This window comes from Bombyx mori, chromosome 4 (assembly GCF_030269925.1).
Source record: "Bombyx mori chromosome 4, ASM3026992v2".
Classification (NCBI taxonomy): Eukaryota; Metazoa; Arthropoda; class Insecta; order Lepidoptera; family Bombycidae; genus Bombyx; species Bombyx mori.
In genome coordinates, this window is record NC_085110.1 from 8,145,275 (window position 1) to 8,160,749 (window position 15,475).

A 15,475-nucleotide genomic window follows, 5' to 3' on the forward strand; every position below is an offset into this window, starting at 1 on the left:
CGTATGTTCCATGGGGAGTGCTCTGAGGAATTGTTCGAGATGATACCGGCATCTCGTTTTTACCATCGCACCGCCCGCCACCGGAGTAGAGTTCATCCATACTACCTGGAGCCACTGCGGTCATCCACAGTGCGTTTCCAGAGGTCTTTTTTGCCACGTACCATCCGGCTATGGAATGAGCTCCCCTCCACGGTGTTTCCCGAGCGCTATGACATGTCCTTCTTCAAACGAGGCTTGTGGAGAGTATTAAGCGGTAGGCAGCGGCTTGGCTCTGCCCCTGGCATTGCTGAAGTCCATGGGCGACGGTAACCACTCACCATCAGGTGGGCCGTATGCTCGTCTGCCTACAAGGGCAATAAAAAAAAAAAAAAAAAAAAAAAAAAAAAAGTACTAATATTGTAAAGGCAAACGAGTAAAACCTTTAAACAGTATTTTATTATTACATTATACAATATTATTTTATTCATTACGTCATACAATTTCATGCACGTGATAATGCAGTATGGAATTTCTACCTACGTACTAACACAGATAGATTGCATAAGGCTTAAATTTGCAACTTTACCATTGATCGAAAGAAATACTGTGTTTATTTTTACATCATTGTTTGTTAATCTTGTTCCAGATGTATTACATTAATCCTCTAGAAAGATAAACAATTTATGCCGAAATGACACAGCACGTCTTCGTATCATTGATCTCGCAAAAATATATGATAGCGTTCTAACTATTAATACTTACTATACGACTTCTGCTACCGACCGAAAAATATGATTATTACCACCTAAAAATTACAATTTATACCAAAGTAATAATTGTGACATAGAATTAGAGAATTTGAATGCGTTATGAGTTATGAGGTTTTTCTAACGAGATACGATTTTAATATGTTGTAAAATATATGAGAGATAAAACAAATTTCACATTTATTTTTTATTGATTAGTTGAATGAACAAGCCGACTGCCCGCCTAAGGTAAAGTGGTGTTGGAGATTACAGACATTAATAAAAACCGGCTGGCGTTAAATTCGGCCACGAGGGTTCCGGATATGAACAAGCCTGCGCAATCTTCCAAAAAATATATTTTGTACGTGTGTCAGATTCGCATGTACGACACAATAAGAAAACCTGAACTTAAATAATTTGTGGCAGAACTTCTTGTGAGTCCGCACGGTTAGGTACCACCACGGAATAGATAAATAAGGTACCACCACCCTGCCTATTTCTACCGTGAAGCAGTAATGCGTTTCGGTTTGAAGGGTGGGGCAGCCGTTGTAGCTATAATGAGACCTTAGAACTTATATCTCAAGGTGAGTGACGCATTTACGTTGTAGATGTCTATAGACTCCGGTAGCCTCTTAACACCAGGTGGCTTGTGAGACCGTCCACCCATCTAAGCAATAAAAAAAAATTATGTAATTTAAAACAAAAGTCTATGAATACCAGTTTTAACTATAAAGACCATGTTCCCATTATCTGATCGTTTTATGAACAGAAGGAAAATATTACCAAACATATATTATGTTTGAACACCAGAGAAATTTTGACGTTTTATTGATAAATATTTTAATATAATAAAAAATAAAATTTTTTTTTAAGTAAAACGGGAATGCCTACGTTTTTATCCGATTGGAGCAAATCACATGCTATAAAAAGAACTGAACTTTATAGTTGATTTTTAATATTTCATACATTTCCAAAGTAGCAGTAGTTGATGCCTTTACCTAAAAATGTAATGTAAATGTTTTTTAAATGCAAGAATATATGTTCTATGGATTTTATTAATAATTGATATGCAAACTTTTCAGAAAACAATCGGTTAGGTATGCTTTTGTTCGCGTTGACTGAAAAACTTGAGATCATACATTGTGTTCCGTTATAGACCTTAGTATTCCGTAAAAAAAATTAACTTAATACTTTTAGAAGTGGTTAGCTACTCCTAAAATCTGAATAGCTGGACAAACAATACGGACAACAAAGTAATCCTGGATTTCGTTATCTTTTCATTTTGAGAAGCAAGAAGTAATCTAGCCATTCGTTTTTTTTTTGTTCCTACCTATCTTGATAGCCTTGAGAAGCTATTTCAGCGTAACCGTAACTATTAGGTGAGCTCAAGGAGCTCAAACCTGACGACGTTGCTAACACGAACCCTAGTAAGAGCCGTGCTTCGCAGAATCTACCACCGGATCGGAAACGCGACCCACTGAGAAGATCCGGCGAGAAACTTAGTGGGCTGTGTCTGTGGGTAATTTACTCGTCGAGTCCTTCGTCTCTAGCGATGGGTTCGACGAGAACGATGACCGGTGCTTGAGGTACCTTAAAGCCCCGTTAGTGGATCGGGAGAATCCGAAATGACGTGTTTTGGGCGACGTCGACTGCTTTCCATTCTGTCCACAGGATCGGGAATGAGCCTTTCGTAAGATGTTAACATTCATAATGAAAACCGCTTCGTTAACGTTCACGTTACGCTCTTAAATCTGTTTTCATGAAGACGTTTCGGTATCTTTGACAAAAAAAACATCCACCAACATCAACATCATAGATAATACACAAATGGCATATTTTCAAACATGTGCAATAACAAAAACCTGTCGTGCCTGTATTGTATTAGTTAACAACCAAAAATAATCGACAAAAGGCAATGATTTGTAACAGTCGCACGGATTTTTCACGATCTGTGGTACGTCATGTAGTCATTAAACTCGTTTGATACCTATCTCAACAAATAAGGCATATTTTGAACAATAATTTGATAACGTCATTTTCTTCGTGTACCTTAAATTAAATTCGATCAATTATTATTCTATCTATTAAATTAAAAATATTTACATTAAATTCTCGGAATTCGAATTAAGCATCACGATACGGAATCATTTTGTAAACATCGGCTTCCTCTAACGAGGCGTACTCCTACTATATGAACGATTAAAGACGACATATTTTGCCATATGGGACACATTCATTTGAACTTTGTTTTCAAATTATGGTTGCACGCAAGTTACGACAACAATGTGTTCAGATGGAAAAATTGGTGCACACGCGCCACGCCGCGCGGTTAAAGCTTAACCGATGCTCGACCTCGGCGTATCGCGGAGCAGTTGCTATGTAAAACGCTGCTTTAACGTTCCACGTGTACTATAAACATCACGGCAATCCACCGAGTATTCAGTTCACTGTTCAGTGTATCGTTCAGTTCTCTGGCACGTCGGGTTATGGTCGCGGAGCGTTTCCACAGCACAAAGCCTTCTCTTGTGGCTTGATTAAAAAAAATTACAGTACGGCCAATGACCAGTCAGCCGGCCGGCGAAACTGAATGTACAGAGGCAGTCACGTGCCCGGGGTGAGGCGCGGCGGGCGACTCACTCGCAGCCGAACCTTCTCTTATAAGATGCACATTCGCCGTGGCATAGGTGTGGAGCGTGCTGACGCGAACGGCATGCCTCCTATATTAGCACTCGATATTTACGTTCGTTAATCAGTTTAAAGTGAACAAGACTTCCTGGGTGCCATGTAGGATGTCTCACAGCAGCCTAAGCTGTCACTACGACAGTTACCTCCCTTCAGATTCATCCCTTGAAACCGACGCACTGAATCGACACTGGTGAGTTTTAAAACATACCTTAACACGTTCAGTTACAATGAAAATTATTTCAAATTAATTTATATGCGTACGTGCTATTTCCTTTTTACATTGTATTTCTGACTCTATTAAAACATTACAGTCTGTCATTAAATTTAACAAATAAATATGACATTCATATTATTCGTCTCATCATTCATCTTTAATTAAATTTAAACTTTAAAAAAAATTGTATATAGGTATTTGTCATCTAACAATAAAATAGTGGAAAATTGTGTTTACTACGCAAACAATTGCAAATTTTTACAAACTTACTTTCGAAGACTTCTGCATTTGCAAGTTTATTCAGTGATACCTACTACTTTTTAAAGATGCTATTTAAATAAACTATATAAATAAATTTCCTAAAAATAAATTCAGAGTAAATAATGTATTTCAGTTTCTACTAGGGACTCCAGTAATATATTATAATACCTACTACCCAACTAAAATACTAACTACTATTAGTAATCCTTCAATCATAAAAAAAGTTTAGTACCGTCACCCTAACAACAATGTATTATTATTGCCCGTCGATTTGAGGGGTCGGACAACCGTTATACTGTAAACATGAGACTCGAGTCTCATGTCTCAAGATAGATGGCGGTGATTACGCTGTAATATCATGGGCTTCGGAAATAACATCAGCTGGGCCATAAGCTCGTTTATCGATCTAAACAATAAATAAGACACAATTTTAAACATAGATTTATGAGTCACTCATACTTATTCGTGTTACCTAGCAGTATGACCACAAGTAACAGCATAATATAAAAACTATTTATTTTATTAACTAACTGTAACACGATCTTCTCAATAATGCTTGTTCACAAAAATGACGGAAATGTTGTAAAATTTCAATTCAAAGAATTATGGATATTGTTTAGATGAAATTGAAATATCAGCGTAATTTAACTTTGTAGACAAGCAAAAAAACTTGACTAAATTTTAGGAACTTTGAAAAAAACCACTTCAATGAATTTACGTTTTACAAGAATATTTTTAATTTAATATTAATTAGGACATATACTCGTTCACCCGACTATGGCATAAAAACTATAATACAACAGTAAAGACGCCAATTCAATCCAGTGTGACAAATCACAATTTCTTACTATCCAATTATTCCTCTACCTACATCCTGCGTAGTTAATTTAAAACGAAAGAATAAAACCGCTACATTTTATAATGAACACGTGCTTCACTACGCACTGATAAAATCCTAAGGGAATCACTGACTGAGCAATTTACAATTGAAAATACAATAGAACATTGTTCTCCATACATTATTTGTGGTTGTGTCTATTGTTAAAAAACAAGTAACACGTGGTAGCACGTGATGAATAGTTATCCTGTAAATGCCTCATAAAAAAGTCGTCGCTTCTCATAAATAATTATACACCGGACCTTTGTCACAGCGAATGAGTTTCGCTGATTGCAATACACTCTCGTTATCGCAAACGCTTTCCGGTTAAAAACTATTTGAATAAAACAAACATAACATACATACGTTTTCAATTCCATATTATGTACTTCATTAAAATTCTAACCGTCACAATCGCCTCAAAATGCAAAGCAAACAAATAATATTGGCACACATGTAGACATCTGGTTAAGCAAACAATTATGACTAGATAGGTACTTTAAGCTCCAACAGATAGCTTGTTACGTTTACATTGATCAGTAAACAATGTTAATGGGGTTAATTCGAGGGATTTGAACCGATCGTGATTCCGAGTTCGTTGACGATTAACCCACAGTTCCGCGCAGTCGCCATAATGGTTGCAGCTACTACCGATATTGTTCATTCACCGTGCATGAATGGAGGTAACGATTTACTTGTAACTATCCGGTTGTTGTGTTTTGACAGCCATCGCCTGTGCCGTATTTTTCCGTTCCTTCGTGTTGCTAGGCTGTTTTTACTCCAAAGCAGTTTAGTGAGAGTAAAACACGTGCAGCAAACCATGATTTTTTAACTATGTAACCACAAATGTTGTATACCTATTTATGTATGATCAATCTTTAAATTGTAGGCTAATATTAATAGAGTAATGAATATTCTATTTTGTTATGTTCGAGTTGGTTACCTATTGTTTGTTTAACTATGTTATAACAAACTACGAACCTTTGTGGAGCTATAAGTAGAATCATTTTAGTATTAATTATAAGATTATTGTAAAAAAAACTATCGTAATTTTCTTTCAATCAAACATTTCTAAGTTTATATACTTAGTTTATGCTAAAAATATTTATAAAAAAGCGTTTATTAAGCAACCGCTATTATAATAGAAAAGTAATCTTAGAAGACTGTCCATGAATGTTACCGTAATTTGCGTAGGAATTTCATAACCCAAAAAAATTTCCGAAAAAAAAAAACGGCAATATTATCTTATCTTCAGTTGTTTCTGAATAGACTTTCGACCCAAAAATTTTATGATAATTATCACCTTCTAGCTTACCATGATTGTTTAAACGACAAACGTTTGTCGTCGTGGCCTAACGGATAAGACGTCCGGTGCATTCGTGTTGAAGCGATGCACCGGTGTTCGAATCCCGCAGGCGGGTACCAATTTTTCTAATGAAATACGTACTCAACAAATGTTCACGATTGACTTCCACGGTGAAGGAATAACATCGTGTAATAAAAATGAAACCCGCAAAATTATAATTTGCGTAATTACTGGTGGTAGGACCTCTTGTGAGTCCGCGCGGCTGGGTACCACCACCCTGCCTATTTCTGCCGTGAAGCAGTAATGCGTTTCGGTTTGAAGGGTGGGGCAGCCGTTGTAACTATAATTGAGACCTTAGAACTTGTATCTCAAGGTGGGTGGCGCATTTACGTTGTGGATGTCTATGGGCTCCAGTAACCACTTAACACCAGGTGGGCTGTGAGCTCGTCCACCCATCTAAGCAATAAAAAAATAATAATAAAAAAAATCGCAAATTTTTTAAAATACATTAATTTTACATTTTCATACGCATTTATTTTCATTTTATTTACATTTACATTTTATTTACATTAAATACTATTTTTGGTAAATCTATCCTTGATATTTCTATACTCGATTTCTACCCTACATAAAATGTTAAAATGGTAAGAAATAATAATCGAAGATAAATCACACACAATTATCAGACTCAAACTACGTTACCGTCTACTACTAACCAGAGACTGATCACACAATTCACATAAATACATTTAAATATATAGACAATAATTATACAGATATGTTAACAAGCAACCCCGGCAATAAGTTATAAGACACATATAGGTACACATGGCACCAACAACACATCACCTTGAGGCATAAGGTCGAAGTCTTGAATTCTTGAAAAAATGGCTATCCTATGCCCATAGAGCAACGGATGAATGCTTTGTCTATGAATCTACACGAGATTACTTCTTAATAACAACCTTATATATCAAAGATCGCATAAAACTTATAAGCCAACGTATTTATCAAAATACGACATCTAACAATTGTTACATTAAAATTTAATACGGTTACGCATTGACCTAATAATCTACGCGTAGTTTTCCGCAAATAAAACCTTTACCTTGTGCGCGTAGGTTAAACGATTCCATTCGATACACTCAATGATTTCAATACACCACAAATGCTGTAATTAATCGACGTGAAACATGTCAGCATTGTTTGAAGTAAAACATTTTATTGGCATAGATTGGTATTCGAGTTTACAATTATCCATCCATAAAGTTTTTATTAAACTACTTCTATTTTATTTATAAGTATAAGAATGTGTTACCGAAGGGAAAAATTTACAAAACGATCATTAGACCTGTCGTGCTGTATGGATCTGAGTGTTGGGCGACGAAAGTAAAGCATGAAAGAGGAGTGCATGCGGCAGAGATGCGAATGTTGAGATGGATGTGTGGAGTGACAAGAATGGACAAGATAAGGAATGAGTATATCAGAGGAAGTGTGAAAGTGGCCCCGGTAAGCAACAAATTAAGGAGCGGACGGTTAGCGTGATATGGACATGTGATCCGTAGAGAGAAGATGCATGTGACTGTGAATGTGAATGTGACGATATGAGAGAGAGAGAGGAGTGAGTGTTGAGATGACGGCTGATAGAAGAGAATGGAAGAGAAAAATTAGCTGTGCCGACCCCACCTAGTGGGATAAGGTGGAGAAAAAGAAGAAGAAGAATGTGTCGCAACTATTAAGATAAAAAATTTTTTTGTAACTAAACTGTTCGGTGTCCTTGACACAAAATTACCAATTATTTTCTCCATTGGATGCTTTGAACGTCTTGCAAGACTGACTACTTACTGGACAGATTTTGTTATTTTTTTTTTTCAAAACTTCCTTCTATCAGATTTGAAGCTAGTATGAATTTATATTCTTTTTTTTTATCTGCGTAAATTTGTATCTATTTATTGTCCAGGCACAAACAAATATTCGTTTAAATGTCAATTAATTTATTACTAAGTTTGCCTGTTTGTCTTCTTAAACTTTTCATGTAATAAATAATATATCTTCCCATATGCAGTGTTCATCGTTTGTAATCCAGTTACACATATTATTTATTTGACTTCATTACATTTATAAGTAATAAATAATTATATATATGTATTAATGGTTAACAAATTCTCTTCACACCTACATAGCACGTTTATAGTCTACCACACTTCAAAAATTTCTTACATATATTTCACGGTCGTTAAGATAAAATATACTCACCTGTGTAAACAAAACGATGGTTAGAAATAAGTTTATAAAACAAATGTCACAAATACGTATGACACAATGACTGGTGGTAGGACCTCTTGTGAGTCCGCGCGGGTAGGTACCACCACCCTGCCTATTCCTACCGTGAAGCAGTAATGCGTTTCGGTTTAAAGGGTAGGGCAGCCGTTGTAACTATACTTGTGACCTTAGAACTTACATCTCAAGGTGGGTGACGCATTTACTTTGTAGAGGGGCATAAGGCTGTATGGGCTTAGATCCCCTTGCCTCTCCTAACAAGGAAAAATTGTACAAAAAAAAAATGTCTATGGGCTCCAGTAACGACTTAACACCAGATGGGCTGTGAGCTCGTCCACCAATTTAAGCAATAAAAAAAAACACAAACCACGTAAATTCTGTGCACCTATCCGTCGTCCATTGGAAAAAATACGAAATTTTGTTGAATTTATATTTGGAATACTCGTAGAATAAGACCTAAATTTTTTGCCTATTCATTGTAGTTATGCAACTGCATTCCGAAATGGCGGTAAAGTAATGACGACTTAAAAGTGCATACGAAGGTCTACTTGATTGAAGAAGACCTTTTTGATTTTGTATTCAATACTTACTTGACCGGTTAACTTAAATTGTGTATATAAGCATTTTGGAAGTATTCTTTTGCGCCTGTTATTTCCCTCAATTTTATATATGTATATATCACTAGTCTTTGCCACTAAACTATTTATGTTTGAAAATGTATTATACTATAAATAATGATCGAATTAACAATTGTTTATGAACAAAACGTGTCATCTTCATATTGTTGAATTTTGTTGCATCATGCGCGCAAATCATAATAATCACTCTTTTTTTTTTCACTAGAGCTGCTGTTACTTATTTTTGAAATTTATTTTAACGCTCAATAAAACCGAACCTATAATACAGAATAACAAACTATTTAAATATATCTCTATTGCTATGTATCTTAATAATTTTTTTACATAAATAGTAGATACAGCTGCAGCAACATATAGCATATTTACATAGATTATAATTATAATATAGTTTACGTGGGCACAGTCACGGCTTAAACAGCCTTTGCAGAGTTCTGTTATTTTTTTTAAATTCTTTTGCGAAATTATTAATACATTTTCTGCGATGCTCGAAGATGCTGTTGAATTGAAAATAAGAACATATCTATTCTAATTTTGAGATACTTACTCTCAATTTGTTTACTCTCCAATTCAAAGAATAAACAAAAAAATCTCAGGAGCGCAATATCGCTAGTTTCCTTTATCTATATATTAATACGTGAAGCAAAAACTTTGTATCCCTTTTTACGACAATTGCGCTGACGGAGGAGTATGAAATTTTCCACACTTATAGAGAATGTAGAGAAGAAGTGCACAATTCTAATATTTTTTTAAAATAATGCATAAAAGATACATTAAATCAATAAAGACAACATTACACAGACTACATACCATGTATTTGACGCACACACGCATGCATACTATTTAACAATTTATTGTCAAACTTTTGTTCTTGGCGTCTGTTGTCAAATTGAGAATATATCAAATATTGTTTGCCTTTGTTAATATTTTTTATAGTGTAGTCCTGGCGAAATTTGTGATTATAGAAGTATAACATACAATCATAATAGTATACAAACTTACAATTCCAATTAATTATAGTCGAATTTCGACTACTGCGGGACCTCTAGTATCACCAAATTTAGCAATAGAATAGGATTATTCTGGTAGAGCGTGCTGAGAAAATTCAGTACAAGCCGACACCTTCGCCTCGTTTTCCGGTTTCCACTGCGAAGAAATCATATAACTTCATTCTAATGGACATTATCACTAGTATCAGGGCGTATTGTGAGCCTGCATGGATATGTACTACCGTCCTTCCCAATTCTACCGTAAAACAATTATACTATCCGATCTGGGACAGCCATATGATACTACTATAAAATTGAAACATCGATCTCATGTCTATAAGCTTCGGTAATCACTTAAAAACAACTGAGCCATGAGCAAGCTCACCCATTTATGCAATTAAAAGAATCTACGTAATGTCTCAAAGAAAAAACTTGACTTTTGTAGAATCGGTGAATGAATATTAAAAGGCATTAATATGTTTTAAAAAACCGAGAACACGAAAATTTATCAAGAGAACAGGAAGTCAATAAATAATAAATGACTTATAGTAATCAGTTAATAGCTATCCATTCACGACACAGCAGCATGCATTGTGTTTCAATGTTTTTTTATCATTTTACTGAAGCTTGTGACACAAAAACGTTAATTAATAAAAGCACTGCGGCCATACGCTAGGCACATGACTCAATTTAACCTTTACAGTCACATGACTTAAGCTTAATAGAAATAATAAACCCAAATACCCTTGAAGTATGTAGTCTCAATGAGATATTATTACTCCGTGAAAACATATTGCGGGTAAGCGCCAACTATACGAAAGGTTGACTTGTAATGTAAATGATTAGATCGATTTATTTATTCATTTTATCATATGAGTATTACAAAAGCAAATAATTCTTAGTTTATTGCCTTAATTTACCATCAATTAATTATGAGCAAATTATGAGTCGGTAAGGGAAGGCACCATCATGACTATTGACACCGCGAAACGTATTTTGAAGGGCGTGTCACGCCTTCGAAATATACCTTATGCTGGGTACTCGTTTCAAGGTGTAGGAAGGTACTGAAGTTTTTTCTATAAGCTTCCAGCAACTTAACACCAAGTGGACCGTTAGCTCGTGTTAACATCGTGTAATAAAAAGTAAATATGCATAGATTATTATTTGCCTCTAATATTGATAATATATTTTCTAAGCACGCGCGGGTAGGTACCACCTCCCAGCAAATTTCTGCTGCGAAGTATTCATGCGCTTGAATAGCTGGGTCGACCGCTATAACCATATATTGATTACGAATTCGTTCACTGATAAATAAAAAAAACGAACATCAAGAAAAAACTCCGCACTATGTGACGCTATTAATGATTATGTATGTACGTGACGGGGACATAGTAGGTACAGAGCACTCGGCCGCAATACCAGATTGAATTATTATTTAATTAATTTAATTTTACTAATATTTTTTTTTATTTTTATGAGTTCCCAACATTTTAATAAAATACTAGCTGTACCCGTCCGCTTCGCTGGGCGTTTAAAATTAACATTATTATTTCTCACCCCCACAAAGGTTCTCATCATTAACGCTCCCGCAACTGGTGTAGGAAGTCCAACACTCATATAAATATTAGCAATAGCGGATCCAGGGGGGGGGTCATGGGGGTCATGGGGGTCATGACCACCCCCTGAGCTGGTTCCAGGACTTAGGTGGACCACTAATTGAATATAATGATTTTATTTATATATTTTGTCACCATACAGATTTTATGTAACTACATACCTTCAATATTTAATTAATTTAATATAATATAATATAATAACTTTGTATAATGGCAAACGTTTGGGAACGAACGCATCTAAATTTGACTATGTGACCCCCTCCTGGCGCCAAAGCTGTATCCGCCCTTGAATATTAGCCTATCCATTAAGTACATGTTTTTCCTACATGGATAACAAGTTTCAAGTCAATCGGATGCATGGTTCAGTAGTTATAACGGAACATCCGTAAAAACCACTGTAGATTTATATATTAGTATAGATGTAATTGCAAAAACTATTTACCGACAATGTACTGATCGTATTTACTGATTATTATTTAGACAATAGATTAGTTTGCTTGGTAGATACAAATGAAGCGTTAGCTTGCTTGGTAGATACAAATGAAGCGTTGGCCTCGCACTTGCCCAAAATTTTCGTTTTTACACAAACATGTTGATCGATTTGACGAAAACAAAATTAAACTTTACTCACAAATAAGGAAGTAATGAGCGTTTTAATTTTATGTTCAACATGGAGCACATCACAATAAATGTAATGTTCATTCAAATCCGCAATTCAAACGCATGCCTGCTTCCCTGTAAAAATAGGCACACTGGCCGCATCACATATTTGTACGCAATTTATGTAATCTCGCCAACTTACACGCTAACCTTGGAAATCTTCGGTACGCCCTTGTAATAAATGAAGCTATATAGTTCAGAGTTTTTCAGTTTGAAAATCACAAAAACATGGCAACTGAAATTAAAACAACGGGTGAACTTATTCGTGAAATTCACCTTCCGATTCACATTAAAATCGTTACCGTCCTTTTTAATTAATCTTTATTTAATACCAGGGCCACCGGCAACTATTCGAATAAATTAAAGCAAGATTTTCAACGTGTAGTTAATTACAGCAATAAAAAGTGAAAGGACCGCTAAATACCAGTTCCATAAATCCATTTTTATTTATAGAATTATAGTTCTCGTAGTCTAGTGTAGTATGAACCGCGTGGTCTAATCTTGGTATCGCGGAAGAATACATCTAAGATTATTATAAAAAATGTTATTGTTTTTCTATACTAATATTATAAAAAGTAAAGATTTGTTTGTTTGTTCGTATGAAATAGGCTCCGAAACTACTGAACCGATTTGAAAAATTATTTTACTGTTTGGAAGGTACACTATTAGCGAGTAACATTTTTTGAAAAAAATTAGGGATCCTTACTAAAATTCCAATAATGTAACCCAAGGTTTGGTGGGTGGCGCATTTACGTTGTAGATGTCTATGGGCTCCAGTAACCACTTAACACCAGGTGGGCTGTGAGCTCGTCCACCCATCTAAGCAATAAAAAAAGGGTGTAAAAAAATTACCTAATACTACATTGTGCACCAGGGGAGAAAAGTAGGACATTTCCTCCCGCGTGTAAAAATCACGCCAAACACGATGTCCTACTTTTTTCCTGCGGTGCACATACTATTTTTTCTCCTACCAGGGCGAAAGTTCGTGGAGTACCGAGCCGGGGTCCAGGGGCGAAGCCCTGGCAGGGGTAGGGGGGGCGGAGCGCCCCCATACTCATAAAAAAACAATTTAACCGTTTTTTAATTTTTAAATAAATTACTACTAATTGAATAAGAACTGTCTGATGAACTCATCTTTGTTTAATACTTCAGTATTAAATTTTATTGCATTTTGTTTATTTCACTTTTACACTAAACACAATATTGCAAATTACCCGAGCACAACAATGGCGGAGAATTTTAGGTGCGTGAGAGCAGACGTAGACACTAACGCGCATGCGCACTTGTCAGTACCCAGGGAGGAAAAGTTACACTTTCTTCCCTGTACAGCGGGAGGAAAACCGAACTTTCGGCGTAGGTAGGAGAAAAAATTTTCTTTACATCGCGTGCCCTGAGAAAACTATTGATGATAGAATAAAATAATGTACTACGACTTTGTATTTATAAAAAGTGTCGCGACAGCATATATCTAACTATTATAGTTATGCCGCAATAAGTGTACTGTTATTAAAAAAAATAAAACAGTCGAATGTCGTTGAAATTTTTGCTAAAGACCCGAGCGGAGCCGGAGCGAGCCGCTAGTTTTTTTATAATTTTACAAAACTGTAACAGCAATACGAATAATAATATTCACACAACTTGTATGGGGAAAAGCAATATTGACACTCAAGTGTATTTAGTCTTGGTGTGCTATATGTGTGTACATATATTTAAACGTTTGTAAGTATATATTTTTTGTAGGTACAAAAATGGAAAGGAAAAAATTATCAAATTTCATCCATATTACCTAGAACCACTACGCTCATCCACAGTGCGTTTCCAGGGATCTTCTCTGCAACATACAATCCGATTTTGGAATGAGCATCCCTCCTCCGAGCGCGATGTCCTTCTTCAAATATTGTACCACTTTCCAACAATATTTAAAATACGTCTAAAAATATTTTCAAAATGTTAAAAACTGGTAACACACAGGCTGCACTATCTTAATATTGTAAGAAGTATATTTAGAAATAGAGATAGAAAGTTTGTCAAATCACAAGGTGATTGAATATTTCTTCTTATTTCAGGAATGGACGCATTTCGACACAAGCTGAAGGACCCTCACGCCGCAAAAGCAACCTACACAATGCTCTACACGCAGAAATGGATTCCTCATGGGGTATGAATATTTCAGACTTTATATTACAATATTTTAGACCTAAATCTCATCTTCTTCTTACCCTTTTGCAGTAAATGATGATGATATGAGATATCTAAGGGAATTACCTTTTTCCTGTTGTATATGGGCCGATGAGCTCACGGTCACAAGGTAGTATTTAGTTGCCTGAGCCCATACATATTACAACGAAATTGCCGCCACCAAGCTTGAGATATAAGGTGGAAGTCTAAGTTGTGTTGTTTAGTGATTTTTACACAGTATATAGTATAATATAGGAAATATAAATATAGTATAATTCTCGGAGAATACTACAACCCTTTCTTCATCCACCTTTTATGGCATCCATGCGAAGAGAAATGGTGGTGCCATTCTAGGCCAATACAACTCTCATACCCATTTTTTTTTATTGCCTTTGTAGACAGACCAGCATACGGCCCACCTGATGGTGAGTGGTTACCGTCTCCCATGGACTTCAGCAATGCCAGGGGCAGAGCCAAGCCGCTGCCTACCGCTGCTTTTTGATGACAACCACATAAACAAAGACACTCATAAAATTGGTTGCTTGTTTGGCTTCGCTATAAACTAGACAAACCCATTAAAGCCATTAAATGTGAATATTTTAATTATTAATAGTATGGAATGTAAAGTTTCCCATCACACCTGTTCGTTCACAAGAGAATCGATTCGTGTATTTCACTCGTCATAGTGCCGTACGTCTAACCGTCGTTCACTTGTTCCACAGAACGACAAGGACACATCGAAGGGAGATTCAAAAAATATTCTACGACATCCTCAGTATACTCTAAAAAAGCATTATCACATCAAAGCGAACACATCGAAAGGTAACATTATCAATACTATTGTTGTTTTTATTAATAGTACTATCAATTTTGTAACATAACAACATGGTAATTGAGGCCTATAAAATCAAAGGCAGCTAAACTACTTAATGTCGTAAGATGGATTATTAACAATGGCGCTATCTTGTTTAGTCAGTTGGATACGCTTTAGTGTTTTTATATTGTAACAAATGCAGCTACATCTCTAACAAATTCAGTTCAAAAATGTT

The 15,475-nt window shown here is 35.6% G+C and overlaps 1 protein-coding gene and 1 long non-coding RNA gene across 4 annotated transcripts in view; one reads left to right on the forward strand and one right to left on the reverse strand.

The window, feature by feature from the left end:
• The window catches only part of LOC134198762 (uncharacterized), a 31,980-nt gene extending 24,700 nt beyond the window's left edge, over positions 1–7,280 (reverse strand). The window contains exon 1 of the long non-coding RNA XR_009972945.1: positions 7,177–7,280. This is a non-coding gene — a long non-coding RNA (uncharacterized LOC134198762). The remainder of the gene's footprint in view (positions 1–7,176) is intronic.
• Positions 1–15,475, forward strand: part of LOC101739037 (sodium/hydrogen exchanger 9B2) — a 75,129-nt gene that overhangs the window by 48,378 nt on the left and 11,276 nt on the right. For 2 of the 3 annotated variants that reach the window (XM_012692960.4, XM_062668192.1), the window contains exons 3-4: positions 14,315–14,406; positions 15,149–15,248. In XM_012692960.4, the coding sequence (XP_012548414.1) occupies positions 14,315–14,406; positions 15,149–15,248 (192 nt within the window). Of the gene's footprint in view, positions 1–423; positions 3,601–14,314; positions 14,407–15,148; positions 15,249–15,475 lie in introns of those variants that run through there. The other variant, XM_004929214.4, reaches the window with a different exon arrangement.